The 19,683-nt window shown below is 40.2% G+C and overlaps 1 protein-coding gene across 1 annotated transcript in view; it reads right to left on the bottom strand.

Annotated features, from left to right (window-relative positions):
* The window catches only part of LOC134575152 (zinc finger protein 420-like), a 70,461-nt gene that overhangs the window by 37,026 nt on the left and 13,752 nt on the right, over positions 1 to 19,683 (bottom strand). The window contains exons 3-5 of the mRNA XM_063434370.1: positions 3,280 to 3,465; positions 3,075 to 3,198; positions 2,430 to 2,935 (exon numbers count right to left, since the gene is read on the bottom strand). Coding sequence (XP_063290440.1) covers positions 2,430 to 2,935; positions 3,075 to 3,198; positions 3,280 to 3,465 — 816 coding nt within the window. The remainder of the gene's footprint in view (positions 1 to 2,429; positions 2,936 to 3,074; positions 3,199 to 3,279; positions 3,466 to 19,683) is intronic.

Below are 19,683 nucleotides of genomic sequence, written 5' to 3'. Positions count from 1 at the left end.
GAGTGCAGAATTATTAGGCAAGTTGTATTTTTGAGGATTAATTTTATTATTGAACAACAACCATGTTCTCAATGAACCCAAAAAACTCATTAATATCAAAGCTGAATATATTTGGAAGTAGTTTTTAGTTTGTTTTCAGCTATAGCTATTTTAGGGGGATATCTGTGTGTGCAGGTGAATATTACTGTGCATAATTATTAGGCAACTTAACAAAAAACAAATATATACCCATTAAAATTATTTATTTTTACCAGTGAAACCAATATAACATCTCAACATTCACAAATATACATTTCTGACATTCAAAAACATAACAAAAACAAATCAGTGACCAATATAGCCACCTTTCTTTGCAAGGACACTCAAAAGCCTGCCATCCATGGATTCTGTCAGTGTTTTGATCTGTTCACCATCAACATTGCGTGCAGCAGCAACCACAGCCTCCCAGACACTGTTCAGAGAGGTGTACTGTTTTCCCTCCTTGTAAATCTCACATTTGATGATGGACCACAGGTTCTCAATGGGGTTCAGATCAGGTGAACAAGGAGGCCATGTCATTAGATTTTCTTCTTTTATACCCTTTCTTGCCAGCCACGCTGTGGAGTACTTGGACGCGTGTGATGGAGCATTGTCCTGCATGAAAATCATGTTTTTCTTGAAGGATGCAGACTTCTTCCTGTACCACTGCTTGAAGAAGGTGTCTTCCAGAAACTGGCAGTAGGACTGGGAGTTGAGCTTGACTCCATCCTCAACCCGAAAAGGCCCATCTTTGATGATACCAGCCCAAACCAGTACTCCACCTCCACCTTGCTGGCATCTGAGTCGGACTGGAGCTCTCTGCCCTTTACCAATCCATCCATCTGGCCCATCAAGACTCACTCTCATTTCATCAGTCCATAAAACCTTAGAAAAATCAGTCTTGAGATATTTCTTGGCCCAGTCTTGACGTTTCAGCTTGTGTGTCTTGTTCAGTGGTGGTCGTCTTTCAGCCTTTCTTACATTGGCCATGTCTCTGAGTATTGCACACCTTGTGCTTTTGGGCACTCCAGTGATGTTGCAGCTCTAAAATATGGCCAAACTGGTGGCAAGTGGCATCTTGGCAGCTGCACGCTTGACTTTTCTCAGTTCATGGGCAGTTATTTTGCGCCTTGGTTTCTCTCAACGCTTCTTGCGACCCTGTTGACTATTTTGAATGAAACGCTTGATTGTTCGATGATCACGCTTCAGAAGCTTTGCAATTTTAAGAGTGCTGCATCCCTCTGCAAGATATCTCACTATTTTTGACTTTTCTGAGCCTGTCAAGTCCTTCTTTTGACCCATTTTGCCAAAGGAAAGGAGGTTGCCTAATAATTATGCACACCTGATATAGGGTGTTGATGTCATTAGACCACACCCCTTCTCATTACAGAGATGCACATCACCTGATATGCTTAATTGGTAGTAGGCTTTCGAGCCTATACAGCTTGGAGTAAGACAACATGCATAAAGAGGATGATGTGGTCAAAATACTCATTTGCCTAATAATTCTGCACGCAGTGTATATCACGTTATCCCACTCAATTTAAACCCAAAAAGCAGATGCACAGGGACAAAAAAAAAAATTCAAATCTTCTTCATTGCATTGTATGTGTAATAAAACACTGGTAACAAATAATGTGCCCTACACATTGTACATGCAAATAGCTTTAATCTATATTACCGAAGTGTCTAATATTAGAAAAGTGACCTGCAAAGCCTTCTCCACATTAAGAACAGAAGAATGGCTCTAATCATCTGTGAATTCTTTCATGTCTGATGACAGATGTGCGCCGGGTAAAACATTTCCCACATTCAGTGCATTTAAATGGTTTTTCTCCTGTGTGAATTTTCCAATGATTAACAAGATCATGCTTTCTTTTAAAACTCTTTAAACATTCAGTACATTTGTATGGTCTTTCCTTATTATGAACCATTTTATGTGACGCGAGCTGTGCAGCGTGGGTAAAACATTTTCCACATTCAGAGCATTTAAATGGTTTTTCTCCTGTGTGAATTTTCCGATGATTAACAAGATGATACTTATTTTTAAAACTCTTCAAACACTCAGTACATTTGTAAGGTCTTTCCTTAGTATGAAACATTTTATGTGACATGAGCTGTGCAGCCTGGGTAAAATATTTCCCACATTCAGAGCACATATATGGTGTCTGTTCATTCCAATCCATTTCGTGCTTGACAAGATTGGACACCTGAATAAAATCTGACCCAGATTCAGAAGATGATATCTGATTTTCTCCTGTGTGATTCATCTCATGTATAACAAAGTCTGGTGTGGATAATAAGTATTTACCTGTATGAGTTGGCTGATGTTTAACATCCTGCGTGTCACTACTGAAGCCTTGTGGACAATCAGAAATCGGGAATATTTCCTCTATGTTGTCTTTGCTCAGAGTAGCATTACCATCAATATGATATGGTGTATTTAATTCAATACAAGGCTTGATAGAATGTATGTTTGAACAAGTTCTATTATCTTCACTATCTGCAAGAGTAGAATTGTGACTGGATTTATAAATGTCGACTCCTGGGCGATTCCCTTCTTCATCCGAGGCTGATTCCTCCTTAATAAGAATAGATGAATATTCTGTCTGTGTATTATCTGTGCATGCATGGATGTCAAGCCCTGTGAGATTCCCTTCTTCATGTAATGTAGATTCCTTCTTAATATCAGTAGATGGATATTCTGTCTCTTTGTAAATGTCCATGTCTCTGTGATTTTCATCTGTACACGGTGGAGACTCTTCCCACATGTACGGTGTATTATTTTTCAGTCTTTTTCTTACTTTGCTAGTTTGCAGATAGTGCGGTCCATCTTTAGGTTTAGCTACACTTTCCTCATTGTTTCCAAACTCAGGAACACAATCTGGAGTATGATATTCACCTGATAAAGGTTTATCTAAAGGAGAAAATGTTTTATTTATTATTAGTAGACAGATTATTGCAAGAAAAGGTAAATCAAACATTATGGTTTATGTACATTTTTGGAAATCATCTGTGATATGCACAAAGATTATAGAAGTTTAGCATCCTCTTACCCAGTGAGCTGAGGATCTGGTGATTCTCCTTTATCAGGTCCTTGTAGAGATCCTTGTGTCCTTCTAGATACTCCCACTCCTCCATGGAGAAATAGACAGTGACATCCTCACACCTTATAGGAACCTGACACACACAATGACACAGTCACCATCCAGACACATCCCTTGGTTTTACTGTATAATGTCCCATTCCCAGCAGCCTCACCTCTCCAGTCAGCAGCTGGATGATCTGATTGGTCAGTTCCAGGATCTTGTCTTTCTCTCTCTCATGTATTTCCAAGGAACGTGAAGTCACTGCACTGAGGCTCTCTGTTTTATAGGATCCTTCTGTTACACGGTGAGGGCGGTTGTGCTCAACACACTCACAAAACTTTTTTGCAACCACCTGATCCTAAATAATAAGCATAAGTTAAATACAGAGGTTTCAAACGCGGGACACAAGTATTTAAACTCTGAGGCTTTCGGACTATTCTACTCAGTTCCTACTTTCCTGTTCTAGTCTCTTCCGTGGGATCCTACAATCTAATTTACACATTTTTTTCCCCACTGTTGATTAAGCAAATCTACTACTGATCTCCCATTGCTACTCCCAAATGCCTCCACAAGGGTGTGGAAATTTGAAAAATATGTACTTATCCAAGGGAATCTAAAGCAGTAGCCCAATCTACTCAACTCAACACAAAATAATTTCAGCGACCGGGCCCGTCACTCCAGGGGGCGAGGCCGCCCTGCAGACCCCTGCGACCGGGTACCAGATGCCATGCTTTGTGGCCCCCGCCGTGGACGCACATTCAAGGGGCCCATCGAGTGGTCCATGCTGTTATGGATTTCCAGGGGGCCCGATCAGCACTACAGCGCTTTAACAGCGCGATCTATTCCAAAAGCATTGGGTCACATCACAATAATGTCAAAAAAGTATTAACCAGTTTGTTACAGAATGGTTTATACTGTGAATTGGAGAAAGGCTTTTTCGGCCAAAAGCAAATCAGTTTCTTGGGTTATGTTATATCTAAAAAAGGCTTTTCGATAGATCCTAAGAAATTAGAATCCATATTACATTGGCCACTGCCTAGTGGGCTTAAAGCCGTACAAAGGTTTTTTGGTTTCTCTAACTATTATAGGAGGTTTATCAAAGGTTTTTCTTCTATAATAATATAAATAGAACTTTAAGAGATCAGAAGACAGGAGAGAAAACCTCAACTCTGTCACTGACTCAAAAGGTAAAAAGTGGTCACCTGGACTGGGTGGAGAGGGGATAACCCTCGGGAAGACTTGAAATATAAAGAGAGAATCTCCTTAGGTTGTCTAGCTAAAGAACAGCCATATGGAGAGGTTCCCAGTCCAGTTCCGTAAGTATAGTAAGGAAAAATAATAAATAACTTTATTAAATAGAATTAGTATATAAAAGCACAAATCTAAGTAGATAGAGAATTACCCATCATCAGGACATAGAGAACGTGGCTAATGAGTAGCCTACTCTGGCTATATATTTATAGACCTTCTAACTAGAAGGACAAAGTGCTGAATACTATTAAAGGTACTCCTAGAAAAACCCACAGGGGTATATAACTCAGGACTCTATCTAACATAGGAAATGGCACACAAAATTAAAATATAATACCTAATGGAAAAACGATCTCAATTAAAGGAGCCAAAGGGAAAAGCAATGAGAGGGAAGGGGATATAGAAGGGGAGAGGTAATGTCACAGTGATGAATGACTAAAAAGAGCAATCATAAGACATATATACCTCCCACTCCAACTAGCCAAATCCCACAAAACCCACTCTGAGCTAAAGCCCTATCCTCCTCAGATGACACCTTCGAGGGTATCCTAGTCATAGCCTAAAGCTACAGGGATAATGGAGAAACCAAGCAATAAAAAAGGCAGTGGTTAGACCGCCTACTAGAAAAGCCACTACCTTTCAAAACAAGAAAGGAGATTAACTCACTACTGCTATGGTATAGGGTATATATAGAGAGGTAGGGGAGAGTAATCGGAGAAATGAGGGAGAGAGGTAAAACAGCCAAATAACCTCTCCCACCACTCGCAAGCTCCCAGCAAAACAATCTCACGCTATACTAGACCCTATGCTCCTATAATTAACACCTTCGAGGGTGTTCTAGTCTTAGCTGCAAGCTAATAATAGAGATGGTCCATTAGGTAAAAAATAGTGTCAAATCATATCATTCGTGCAGGGTGCTCAAACGTGAATAAAGTGGAAGCTAAAAAACCCGACGCGCGTTTCAGCGTGTGAACCACGCCGTCATCAGGGGTAACGCTAGTGCGGCCTGCCCGGCCGTCTGTTATATACCCTGCTAATTGTGCCTATATCGGAGTCCGCCAATCACCGATCGTCTGTTAGTGACGTAAACGGGGCGTGTCCAGCTGCTCCGTTGCGTAACTTTTACGACGATCAAGGAGGCTGAGAGCATTGGTGAATGAACCCGTAGAGTGCCTAATGATCCTCCAGGGTTAGATTCAGAATGGTAAAAATGCAGCATCAGAGGTGTATAGACACACTGTATGTCCGCAGGCGTTACACTTAGCTGGTAGTCGAACGGCTATATAAAGCCTGTTTGATAACAAAGTGTAATGTCTGTAACAGTGTAGAGTAGCCAATTTAATTTCATTGCCTGTGTAATATGAGATAAAAAGTGGCAATCTTTATCCATCAGCAGGCAAGTATACCTTATATATTTAATATGCACTTTTGCCAGTAATGCACATCTATAAGGGAAATATACAGTAACTACCTCTGTTCCCCATGGCTTGTCTACTGTATAGTGACATTCATACAGGAGATATATTCATGGTATGCATGCATTGATAACTATGTAACTAATGTGTAATACAAGTTGTGCCTACATATAAACCACAATAGAAATGTATCTATTCCAAATATAGTATGGTACAAATCTATCTGTGTATGCAGACTAAACACATTAATGCTCATACGAAAATTAGGCTCAAAAAATAAAAATAAATGAAAGGAAATTTTTAAACTTGTGTGAAGTGATATATACATTTGTGTTTTAACTTAACTAGAATATCATTAAAGATCAGTCTGTCAAATAAATGGGGAATAAGAGAAACCTTCATTTAGCCCTGCTGGTGACAGGGTTTTCAATTGGTAAATCCAGAAGGCTTCTCTCTGTCTCAGTTTCAAATCCCAGTTCCCTTTGCGTGGCGGTTGTGGAATATGTTCCAGGCCCATAAACCTAATTCCTGCAGAGGAGTGGTTATGGTGTACGTGTAAATGTCTCGACACTGGTGTCTCCAAGTGTCTCTTGACGGAATTCACATGTTCACGTATCCTAAATTTTAGAGGACGAAAGGTCTTGCCTACGTATTTTAAACCGCAGGAGCAGATTAGTAAATAGATCACTCCCGTGGTTAGGCAGTTAAAGAAGGACCGAGGTTTGAATTGCCCCATACCACTACTATCGGTGGTTAGTTTAGAATGTCTCTTAATAAAGGGGCAAGCACTGCAACGGCCACATTTAAATGTGCCTATTGGTAAGTACTTCTGGAAGTAACCAGAAGGTGCAGTGGTCTGAAGATGACTCGGTGCTAACATATCCCTTAAATTTCTCCCCCTCCGTGCTGTAATGGAGGGAGAGGGAGGCAATACTTCCTTGAGATGTTTATCAGAGTATAGAATGGGCCAGAATTTTTGAAAGGTTTTTTGCACGGCCTCCCAACCTGTGTCGAAAGTGCCGATACAGCGTATTTTTGTATCATCGGTCTTAGTGGTCCTATCTGTGATAAGATTTTCACGTTCAGAGAGTATTGCCCTCAGGTATGCCCTCTTAAGGACCCTATTGGGGTAACCCTTATTTTTGAACATGTGACGCAAATCATTGGCCTTTATTTTGAACTCCTCCAAAGTTGAGCAGTTACGGCGAAGTCTCAGGTACTGACCAATTGGAATACCCGACTTAAGTGACACGGGATGATGACTCTTCCAGCATAGTAGATTATTGGTGGCAGTCTTTTTTCTATACAGTGTGGTTTCAATTCTACCATCCTCAGAAATCAATAGAGTTAGGTCCAGAAAACAGAGGTTTTTGCCCCCTACTTCACTAGTGAAGTGGAGTTTGAAATCATTATTATTCAGCAGGTCTACAAATTCATGAAATCTATCACTTGTATCCAGCCACACTAACAACACGTCGTCAATATATCTCTTCCAATAGTAAATTTGATCAATGTATGATTTGAGTCTAGGATCAGACTTAATGCATCGTTCCCACCATCCTAGATGTAGATTCGCATATGAGGGCGCGCAAGACGTCCCCATAGCTGTACCAGTGGTCTGGTGGTAGATCTTACCATTGAAGAGAAAGATGTTATGGGTTAGAATGAAATCTAGTAGTTCCATCACGAAATCAATAACCTTTTTGGATAGAGTACTTTCGAGCTTAAGAAGTTCGCCGACGTGTTGAATGCCCAGATGATGCGGAATGGAGCTATAAAGAGCTTCCACATCCAAGCTACATAGTGTGGCATTTTGTGGCAATTTAAGAGTGGTCAAGAGCTGCAGTAGTTGTTTGGTGTCTCTAAGAAATGAGGGTAATTTTTGTACCACTGGAGACAAGATTTTATCAACGTAGATGCTCGCATTTTGCGTTAAGTTGCCACATCCCGATACAATTGGCCTACCGGTGGGATCAGTCAATGATTTATGTACTTTGGGTAAGCAATAAAATGTGGATAAGCATGGTTGTTTAATGTACATGAAATCAAACTCATCTTTATTGATCAGTTGATCATTGAATGCCTTAATGAGCAGATTTTTCAGTTCTTCCTGGAATTGTTTTGTAGGGTCCCTTGCTATTATGCGATAGGTGTTACCGTCAGATAGCAATTTCTCTGCTATGCGGATGTAGTGAGTTCTATCCAATACCACTACATTACCCCCTTTATCAGACGGTTTAAAAATCAAATCCGTATAGCTTTGTAGCTTTTTAAGGGACTCTAGTTCCTGTTTGTTAAGGTTACCGTTAGGAAATAAATGAAAATCATTCTCATTCAGGTTTTCTATTTCTCTGGTAACCATTTCAAGGAAAACTTCCAAATTCTTATAGTCTGAAAAATGTGGGGTAAATCTGCTCTTAGGTTTAAGGTTAGTATGCGGGATATCGTTTTGTATAGCTTCATCACCTAAATTCAGTAATTCAACCAGAGTATCCAAACAGTCAAGGTCTTTTGGTAGTAAACCTAAGCTTTGTGCCCTGATTTCTTTGCGTATTGCATGATACTTAAAAAGGGCCAATTTTCTCACAAATAAATTCACATCTTTAGTCCAATTGAATTTACTGAATGTTGGTGTGGGCACAAACGAAAAACCTTTATCCAGCACCATAAGTTCAGTCGGGCTAAGAGTGGTACCTGAAAGGTTAATGACGCGCAGGGAAGATTCATTCATTCTCTGCGCCGTCTCTGGCTTCTGCCCCTGCCTCTGTACCTGGTATGCGGTCCCTGAGATAGGTCCGCTTGCTTTAGGCCTAAAAAATCCACCCCTTTTTTAAGAATACTTTTGGATGGACTTTTTGGAGTTATGGTTGTGGTACTCTCGATTTCAGTATCAGTGGATTCATATTCAGACGTGCTGAATTGATCCGAGTCTACTTTAGTCCTCTTTTTAAATGGATGGTAAACTCTACCTTGCTCAAAGTCTTTTATGTCCCTCATGTATTTCTGATGTTTTCTCAATTTGATAATATGTGAAAACTTGTCTAGATTGGATTTGAGTTTGATCTCTAAAGTCTCAAATAATGGTTCTACTTTGAAACCTTGAACCAATTCAATCTCTTTATCCAATTCTAGTTGGACGTTGGTCAGTTTGATCGACTCATATTTACAAATGATGTTCATAAAGGTGGTGGAGCATTTTGTTGCTGCCTCATCCCATTCTTTGTGGAATTCATCAAGGTCTACTTGTCGTGTTGGGGAGATTTGCACTCTTAGTCCCCTAGGTATGATATTTTTTGAGATGTATTTTTGTAAGGTAGAGACCTCCCAGCTTATCTTAATTTGTTGTTTAAATAGTTTAGTTAATTTACTAAAACTCGTATGGATATTTGGGGGAGACAGAGTTTCTATTGTCGTTTCTGTACTGAAAACTGAGTCAGCGTCTGCACACCAGGTGCTTGCGTTAGGTTTATTAGACAGAAACCCCGCCATTTTATATTATAAAGTGACAGTCTGATAAGTAAATAATGATGGTGACCTTGTGGTGAATAACACCTGTTAAATATTAATATAAATAGAACTTTAAGAGATCAGAAGACAGGAGAGAAAACCTCAACTCTGTCACTGACTCAAAAGGTAAAAAGTGGTCACCTGGACTGGGTGGAGAGGGGATAACCCTCGGGAAGACTTGAAATATAAAGAGAGAATCTCCTTAGGTTGTCTAGCTAAAGAACAGCCATATGGAGAGGTTCCCAGTCCAGTTCCGTAAGTATAGTAAGGAAAAATAATAAATAACTTTATTAAATAGAATTAGTATATAAAAGCACAAATCTAAGTAGATAGAGAATTACCCATCATCAGGACATAGAGAACGTGGCTAATGAGTAGCCTACTCTGGCTATATATTTATAGACCTTCTAACTAGAAGGACAAAGTGCTGAATACTATTAAAGGTACTCCTAGAAAAACCCACAGGGGTATATAACTCAGGACTCTATCTAACATAGGAAATGGCACACAAAATTAAAATATAATACCTAATGGAAAACGATCTCAATTAAAGGAGCCAAAGGGAAAAGCAATGAGAGGGAAGGGGATATAGAAGGGGAGAGGTAATGTCACAGTGATGAATGACTAAAAAGAGCAATCATAAGACATATATACCTCCCACTCCAACTAGCCAAATCCCACAAAACCCACTCTGAGCTAAAGCCCTATCCTCCTCAGATGACACCTTCGAGGGTATCCTAGTCATAGCCTAAAGCTACAGGGATAATGGAGAAACCAAGCAATAAAAAAGGCAGTGGTTAGACCGCCTACTAGAAAAGCCACTACCTTTCAAAACAAGAAAGGAGATTAACTCACTACTGCTATGGTATAGGGTATATATAGAGAGGTAGGGGAGAGTAATCGGAGAAATGAGGGAGAGAGGTAAAACAGCCAAATAACCTCTCCCACCACTCGCAAGCTCCCAGCAAAACAATCTCACACTATACTAGACCCTATGCTCCTATAATTAACACCTTCGAGGGTGTTCTAGTCTTAGCTGCAAGCTAATAATAGAGATGGTCCATTAGGTAAAAAATAGTGTCAAATCATATCATTCGTGCAGGGTGCTCAAACGTGAATAAAGTGGAAGCTAAAAAACCCGACGCGCGTTTCAGCGTGTGAACCACGCCGTCATCAGGGGTAACGCTAGTGCGGCCTGCCCGGCCGTCTGTTATATACCCTGCTAATTGTGCCTATATCGGAGTCCGCCAATCACCGATCGTCTGTTAGTGACGTAAACGGGGCGTGTCCAGCTGCTCCGTTGCGTAACTTTTACGACGATCAAGGAGGCTGAGAGCATTGGTGAATGAACCCGTAGAGTGCCTAATGATCCTCCAGGGTTAGATTCAGAATGGTAAAAATGCAGCATCAGAGGTGTATAGACACACTGTATGTCCGCAGGCGTTACACTTAGCTGGTAGTCGAACGGCTATATAAAGCCTGTTTGATAACAAAGTGTAATGTCTGTAACAGTGTAGAGTAGCCAATTTAATTTCATTGCCTGTGTAATATGAGATAAAAAGTGGCAATCTTTATCCATCAGCAGGCAAGTATACCTTATATATTTAATATGCACTTTTGCCAGTAATGCACATCTATAAGGGAAATATACAGTAACTACCTCTGTTCCCCATGGCTTGTCTACTGTATAGTGACATTCATACAGGAGATATATTCATGGTATGCATGCATTGATAACTATGTAACTAATGTGTAATACAAGTTGTGCCTACATATAAACCACAATAGAAATGTATCTATTCCAAATATAGTATGGTACAAATCTATCTGTGTATGCAGACTAAACACATTAATGCTCATACGAAAATTAGGCTCAGAAAATAAAAATAAATGAAAGGAAATTTTTAAACTTGTGTGAAGTGATATATACATTTGTGTTTTAACTTAACTAGAATATCATTAAAGATCAGTCTGTCAAATAAATGGGGAATAAGAGAAACCTTCATTTAGCCCTGCTGGTGACAGGGTTTTCAATTGGTAAATCCAGAAGGCTTCTCTCTGTCTCAGTTTCAAATCCCAGTTCCCTTTGCGTGGCGGTTGTGGAATATGTTCCAGGCCCATAAACCTAATTCCTGCAGAGGAGTGGTTATGGTGTACGTGTAAATGTCTCGACACTGGTGTCTCCAAGTGTCTCTTGACGGAATTCACATGTTCACGTATCCTAAATTTTAGAGGACGAAAGGTCTTGCCTACGTATTTTAAACCGCAGGAGCAGATTAGTAAATAGATCACTCCCGTGGTTAGGCAGTTAAAGAAGGACCGAGGTTTGAATTGCCCCATACCACTACTATCGGTGGTTAGTTTAGAATGTCTCTTAATAAAGGGGCAAGCACTGCAACGGCCACATTTAAATGTGCCTATTGGTAAGTACTTCTGGAAGTAACCAGAAGGTGCAGTGGTCTGAAGATGACTCGGTGCTAACATATCCCTTAAATTTCTCCCCCTCCGTGCTGTAATGGAGGGAGAGGGAGGCAATACTTCCTTGAGATGTTTATCAGAGTATAGAATGGGCCAGAATTTTTGAAAGGTTTTTTGCACGGCCTCCCAACCTGTGTCGAAAGTGCCGATACAGCGTATTTTTGTATCATCGGTCTTAGTGGTCCTATCTGTGATAAGACATCTCAAGGAAGTATTGCCTCCCTCTCCCTCCATTACAGCACGGAGGGGGAGAAATTTAAGGGATATGTTAGCACCGAGTCATCTTCAGACCACTGCACCTTCTGGTTACTTCCAGAAGTACTTACCAATAGGCACATTTAAATGTGGCCGTTGCAGTGCTTGCCCCTTTATTAAGAGACATTCTAAACTAACCACCGATAGTAGTGGTATGGGGCAATTCAAACCTCGGTCCTTCTTTAACTGCCTAACCACGGGAGTGATCTATTTACTAATCTGCTCCTGCGGTTTAAAATACGTAGGCAAGACCTTTCGTCCTCTAAAATTTAGGATACGTGAACATGTGAATTCCGTCAAGAGACACTTGGAGACACCAGTGTCGAGACATTTACACGTACACCATAACCACTCCTCTGCAGGAATTAGGTTTATGGGCCTGGAACATATTCCACAACCGCCACGCAAAGGGAACTGGGATTTGAAACTGAGACAGAGAGAAGCCTTCTGGATTTACCAATTGAAAACCCTGTCACCAGCAGGGCTAAATGAAGGTTTCTCTTATTCCCCATTTATTTGACAGACTGATCTTTAATGATATTCTAGTTAAGTTAAAACACAAATGTATATATCACTTCACACAAGTTTAAAAATTTCCTTTCATTTATTTTTATTTTTTGAGCCTAATTTTCGTATGAGTATTAATGTGTTTAGTCTGCATACACAGATAGATTTGTACCATACTATATTTGGAATAGATACATTTCTATTGTGGTTTATATGTAGGCACAACTTGTATTACACATTAGTTACATAGTTATCAATGCATGCATACCATGAATATATCTCCTGTATGAATGTCACTATACAGTAGACAAGCCATGGGGAACAGAGGTAGTTACTGTATATTTCCCTTATAGATGTGCATTACTGGCAAAAGTGCATATTAAATATATAAGGTATACTTGCCTGCTGATGGATAAAGATTGCCACTTTTTATCTCATATTACACAGGCAATGAAATTAAATTGGCTACTCTACACTGTTACAGACATTACACTTTGTTATCAAACAGGCTTTATATAGCCGTTCGACTACCAGCTAAGTGTAACGCCTGCGGACATACAGTGTGTCTATACACCTCTGATGCTGCATTTTTACCATTCTGAATCTAACCCTGGAGGATCATTAGGCACTCTACGGGTTCATTCACCAATGCTCTCAGCCTCCTTGATCGTCGTAAAAGTTACGCAACGGAGCAGCTGGACACGCCCCGTTTACGTCACTAACAGACGATCGGTGATTGGCGGACTCCGATATAGGCACAATTAGCAGGGTATATAACAGACGGCCGGGCAGGCCGCACTAGCGTTACCCCTGATGACGGCGTGGTTCACACGCTGAAACGCGCGTCGGGTTTTTTAGCTTCCACTTTATTCACGTTTGAGCACCCTGCACGAATGATATGATTTGACACTATTTTTTACCTAATGGACCATCTCTATTATTAGCTTGCAGCTAAGACTAGAACACCCTCGAAGGTGTTAATTATAGGAGCATAGGGTCTAGTATAGTGTGAGATTGTTTTGCTGGGAGCTTGCGAGTGGTGGGAGAGGTTATTTGGCTGTTTTACCTCTCTCCCTCATTTCTCCGATTACTCTCCCCTACCTCTCTATATATACCCTATACCATAGCAGTAGTGAGTTAATCTCCTTTCTTGTTTTGAAAGGTAGTGGCTTTTCTAGTAGGCGGTCTAACCACTGCCTTTTTTATTGCTTGGTTTCTCCATTATCCCTGTAGCTTTAGGCTATGACTAGGATACCCTCGAAGGTGTCATCTGAGGAGGATAGGGCTTTAGCTCAGAGTGGGTTTTGTGGGATTTGGCTAGTTGGAGTGGGAGGTATATATGTCTTATGATTGCTCTTTTTAGTCATTCATCACTGTGACATTACCTCTCCCCTTCTATATCCCCTTCCCTCTCATTGCTTTTCCCTTTGGCTCCTTTAATTGAGATCGTTTTCCATTAGGTATTATATTTTAATTTTGTGTGCCATTTCCTATGTTAGATAGAGTCCTGAGTTATATACCCCTGTGGGTTTTTCTAGGAGTACCTTTAATAGTATTCAGCACTTTGTCCTTCTAGTTAGAAGGTCTATAAATATATAGCCAGAGTAGGCTACTCATTAGCCACGTTCTCTATGTCCTGATGATGGGTAATTCTCTATCTACTTAGATTTGTGCTTTTATATACTAATTCTATTTAATAAAGTTATTTATTATTTTTCCTTACTATACTTACGGAACTGGACTGGGAACCTCTCCATATGGCTGTTCTTTAGCTAGACAACCTAAGGAGATTCTCTCTTTATATTTCAAGTCTTCCCGAGGGTTATCCCCTCTCCACCCAGTCCAGGTGACCACTTTTTACCTTTTGAGTCAGTGACAGAGTTGAGGTTTTCTCTCCTGTCTTCTGATCTCTTAAAGTTCTATTTATATTAATATTTAACAGGTGTTATTCACCACAAGGTCACCATCATTATTTACTTATCAGACTGTCACTTTATAATATAAAATGGCGGGGTTTCTGTCTAATAAACCTAACGCAAGCACCTGGTGTGCAGACGCTGACTCAGTTTTCAGTACAGAAACGACAATAGAAACTCTGTCTCCCCCAAATATCCATACGAGTTTTAGTAAATTAACTAAACTATTTAAACAACAAATTAAGATAAGCTGGGAGGTCTCTACCTTACAAAAATACATCTCAAAAAATATCATACCTAGGGGACTAAGAGTGCAAATCTCCCCAACACGACAAGTAGACCTTGATGAATTCCACAAAGAATGGGATGAGGCAGCAACAAAATGCTCCACCACCTTTATGAACATCATTTGTAAATATGAGTCGATCAAACTGACCAACGTCCAACTAGAATTGGATAAAGAGATTGAATTGGTTCAAGGTTTCAAAGTAGAACCATTATTTGAGACTTTAGAGATCAAACTCAAATCCAATCTAGACAAGTTTTCACATATTATCAAATTGAGAAAACATCAGAAATACATGAGGGACATAAAAGACTTTGAGCAAGGTAGAGTTTACCATCCATTTAAAAAGAGGACTAAAGTAGACTCGGATCAATTCAGCACGTCTGAATATGAATCCACTGATACTGAAATCGAGAGTACCACAACCATAACTCCAAAAAGTCCATCCAAAAGTATTCTTAAAAAAAGGGGTGGATTTTTTAGGCCTAAAGCAAGCGGACCTATCTCAGGGACCGCATACCAGGTACAGAGGCAGGGGCAGAAGCCAGAGACGGCGCAGAGAATGAATGAATCTTCCCTGCGCGTCATTAACCTTTCAGGTACCACTCTTAGCCCGACTGAACTTATGGTGCTGGATAAAGGTTTTTCGTTTGTGCCCACACCAACATTCAGTAAATTCAATTGGACTAAAGATGTGAATTTATTTGTGAGAAAATTGGCCCTTTTTAAGTATCATGCAATACGCAAAGAAATCAGGGCACAAAGCTTAGGTTTACTACCAAAAGACCTTGACTGTTTGGATACTCTGGTTGAATTACTGAATTTAGGTGATGAAGCTATACAAAACGATATCCCGCATACTAACCTTAAACCTAAGAGCAGATTTACCCCACATTTTTCAGACTATAAGAATTTGGAAGTTTTCCTTGAAATGGTTACCAGAGAAATAGAAAACCTGAATGAGAATGATTTTCATTTATTTCCTAACGGTAACCTTAACAAACAGGAACTAGAGTCCCTTAAAAAGCTACAAAGCTATACGGATTTGATTTTTAAACCGTCTGATAAAGGGGGTAATGTAGTGGTATTGGATAGAACTCACTACATCCGCATAGCAGAGAAATTGCTATCTGACGGTAACACCTATCGCATAATAGCAAGGGACCCTACAAAACAATTCCAGGAAGAACTGAAAAATCTGCTCATTAAGGCATTCAATGATCAACTGATCAATAAAGATGAGTTTGATTTCATGTACATTAAACAACCATGCTTATCCACATTTTATTGCTTACCCAAAGTACATAAATCATTGACTGATCCCACCGGTAGGCCAATTGTATCGGGATGTGGCAACTTAACGCAAAATGCGAGCATCTACGTTGATAAAATCTTGTCTCCAGTGGTACAAAAATTACCCTCATTTCTTAGAGACACCAAACAACTACTGCAGCTCTTGACCACTCTTAAATTGCCACAAAATGCCACACTATGTAGCTTGGATGTGGAAGCTCTTTATAGCTCCATTCCGCATCATCTGGGCATTCAACACGTCGGCGAACTTCTTAAGCTCGAAAGTACTCTATCCAAAAAGGTTATTGATTTCGTGATGGAACTACTAGATTTCATTCTAACCCATAACATCTTTCTCTTCAATGGTAAGATCTACCACCAGACCACTGGTACAGCTATGGGGACGTCTTGCGCGCCCTCATATGCGAATCTACATCTAGGATGGTGGGAACGATGCATTAAGTCTGATCCTAGACTCAAATCATACATTGATCAAATTTACTATTGGAAGAGATATATTGACGACGTGTTGTTAGTGTGGCTGGATACAAGTGATAGATTTCATGAATTTGTAGACCTGCTGAATAATAATGATTTCAAACTCCACTTCACTAGTGAAGTAGGGGGCAAAAACCTCTGTTTTCTGGACCTAACTCTATTGATTTCTGAGGATGGTAGAATTGAAACCACACTGTATAGAAAAAAGACTGCCACCAATAATCTACTATGCTGGAAGAGTCATCATCCCGTGTCACTTAAGTCGGGTATTCCAATTGGTCAGTACCTGAGACTTCGCCGTAACTGCTCAACTTTGGAGGAGTTCAAAATAAAGGCCAATGATTTGCGTCACATGTTCAAAAATAAGGGTTACCCCAATAGGGTCCTTAAGAGGGCATACCTGAGGGCAATACTCTCTGAACGTGAAAATCTTATCACAGATAGGACCACTAAGACCGATGATACAAAAATACGCTGTATCGGCACTTTCGACACAGGTTGGGAGGCCGTGCAAAAAACCTTTCAAAAATTCTGGCCCATTCTATACTCTGATAAACATCTCAAGGAAGTATTGCCTCCCTCTCCCTCCATTACAGCACGGAGGGGGAGAAATTTAAGGGATATGTTAGCACCGAGTCATCTTCAGACCACTGCACCTTCTGGTTACTTCCAGAAGTACTTACCAATAGGCACATTTAAATGTGGCCGTTGCAGTGCTTGCCCCTTTATTAAGAGACATTCTAAACTAACCACCGATAGTAGTGGTATGGGGCAATTCAAACCTCGGTCCTTCTTTAACTGCCTAACCACGGGAGTGATCTATTTACTAATCTGCTCCTGCGGTTTAAAATACGTAGGCAAGACCTTTCGTCCTCTAAAATTTAGGATACGTGAACATGTGAATTCCGTCAAGAGACACTTGGAGACACCAGTGTCGAGACATTTACACGTACACCATAACCACTCCTCTGCAGGAATTAGGTTTATGGGCCTGGAACATATTCCACAACCGCCACGCAAAGGGAACTGGGATTTGAAACTGAGACAGAGAGAAGCCTTCTGGATTTACCAATTGAAAACCCTGTCACCAGCAGGGCTAAATGAAGGTTTCTCTTATTCCCCATTTATTTGACAGACTGATCTTTAATGATATTCTAGTTAAGTTAAAACACAAATGTATATATCACTTCACACAAGTTTAAAAATTTCCTTTCATTTATTTTTATTTTTTGAGCCTAATTTTCGTATGAGCATTAATGTGTTTAGTCTGCATACACAGATAGATTTGTACCATACTATATTTGGAATAGATACATTTCTATTGTGGTTTATATGTAGGCACAACTTGTATTACACATTAGTTACATAGTTATCAATGCATGCATACCATGAATATATCTCCTGTATGAATGTCACTATACAGTAGACAAGCCATGGGGAACAGAGGTAGTTACTGTATATTTCCCTTATAGATGTGCATTACTGGCAAAAGTGCATATTAAATATATAAGGTATACTTGCCTGCTGATGGATAAAGATTGCCACTTTTTATCTCATATTACACAGGCAATGAAATTAAATTGGCTACTCTACACTGTTACAGACATTACACTTTGTTATCAAACAGGCTTTATATAGCCGTTCGACTACCAGCTAAGTGTAACGCCTGCGGACATACAGTGTGTCTATACACCTCTGATGCTGCATTTTTACCATTCTGAATCTAACCCTGGAGGATCATTAGGCACTCTACGGGTTCATTCACCAATGCTCTCAGCCTCCTTGATCGTCGTAAAAGTTACGCAACGGAGCAGCTGGACACGCCCCGTTTACGTCACTAACAGACGATCGGTGATTGGCGGACTCCGATATAGGCACAATTAGCAGGGTATATAACAGACGGCCGGGCAGGCCGCACTAGCGTTACCCCTGATGACGGCGTGGTTCACACGCTGAAACGCGCGTCGGGTTTTTTAGCTTCCACTTTATTCACGTTTGAGCACCCTGCACGAATGATATGATTTGACACTATTTTTTACCTAATGGACCATCTCTATTATTAGCTTGCAGCTAAGACTAGAACACCCTCGAAGGTGTTAATTATAGGAGCATAGGGTCTAGTATAGTGTGAGATTGTTTTGCTGGGAGCTTGCGAGTGGTGGGAGAGGTTATTTGGCTGTTTTACCTCTCTCCCTCATTTCTCCGATTACTCTCCCCTACCTCTCTATATATACCCTATACCATAGCAGTAGTGAGTTAATCTCCTTTCTTGTTTTGAAAGGTAGTGGCTTTTCTAGTAGGCGGTCTAACCACTGCCTTTTTTATTGCTTGGTTTCTCCATTATCCCTGTAGCTTTAGGCTATGACTAGGATACCCTCGAAGGTGTCATCTGAGGAGGATAGGGCTTTAGCTCAGAGTGGGTTTTGTGGGATTTGGCTAGTTGGAGTGGGAGGTATATATGTCTTATGATTGCTCTTTTTAGTCATTCATCACTGTGACATTACCTCTCCCCTTCTATATCCCCTTCCCTCTCATTGCTTTTCCCTTTGGCTCCTTTAATTGAGATCGTTTTTCCATTAGGTATTATATTTTAATTTTGTGTGCCATTTCCTATGTTAGATAGAGTCCTGAGTTATATACCCCTGTGGGTTTTTCTAGGAGTACCTTTAATAGTATTCAGCACTTTGTCCTTCTAGTTAGAAGGTCTATAAATATATAGCCAGAGTAGGCTACTCATTAGCCACGTTCTCTATGTCCTGATGATGGGTAATTCTCTATCTACTTAGATTTGTGCTTTTATATACTAATTCTATTTAATAAAGTTATTTATTATTTTTCCTTACTATACTTACGGAACTGGACTGGGAACCTCTCCATATGGCTGTTCTTTAGCTAGACAACCTAAGGAGATTCTCTCTTTTCTTCTATAATAGTCCCAATAATGTCTATGACTAAAAAAAGGAGATTCCAAAAACTGGAAACCTGAAGCCATTAAGGCCTTTGAATCCTTGAAATTGTCCTTTTCCTCTGCCCCAATTATAGTCCATCCTGATCCTACCCTACCCTATTTGCTCGAAGTTGATGCTTCTGAAACAGGTGTAGGAGCAGTATTATCTCAGAGGAAGAGTCCAGACCAACCTTTACATCCCTGTGGTTTCTATTATAAGAAA

This window comes from Pelobates fuscus, chromosome 10 (assembly GCF_036172605.1).
Source record: "Pelobates fuscus isolate aPelFus1 chromosome 10, aPelFus1.pri, whole genome shotgun sequence".
In the NCBI taxonomy this organism is placed as follows: domain Eukaryota; kingdom Metazoa; phylum Chordata; class Amphibia; order Anura; family Pelobatidae; genus Pelobates; species Pelobates fuscus.
The sequence above is the reverse complement of the archived record's forward strand: the minus strand, read 5'-3'. Positions and strand labels throughout refer to the sequence as shown.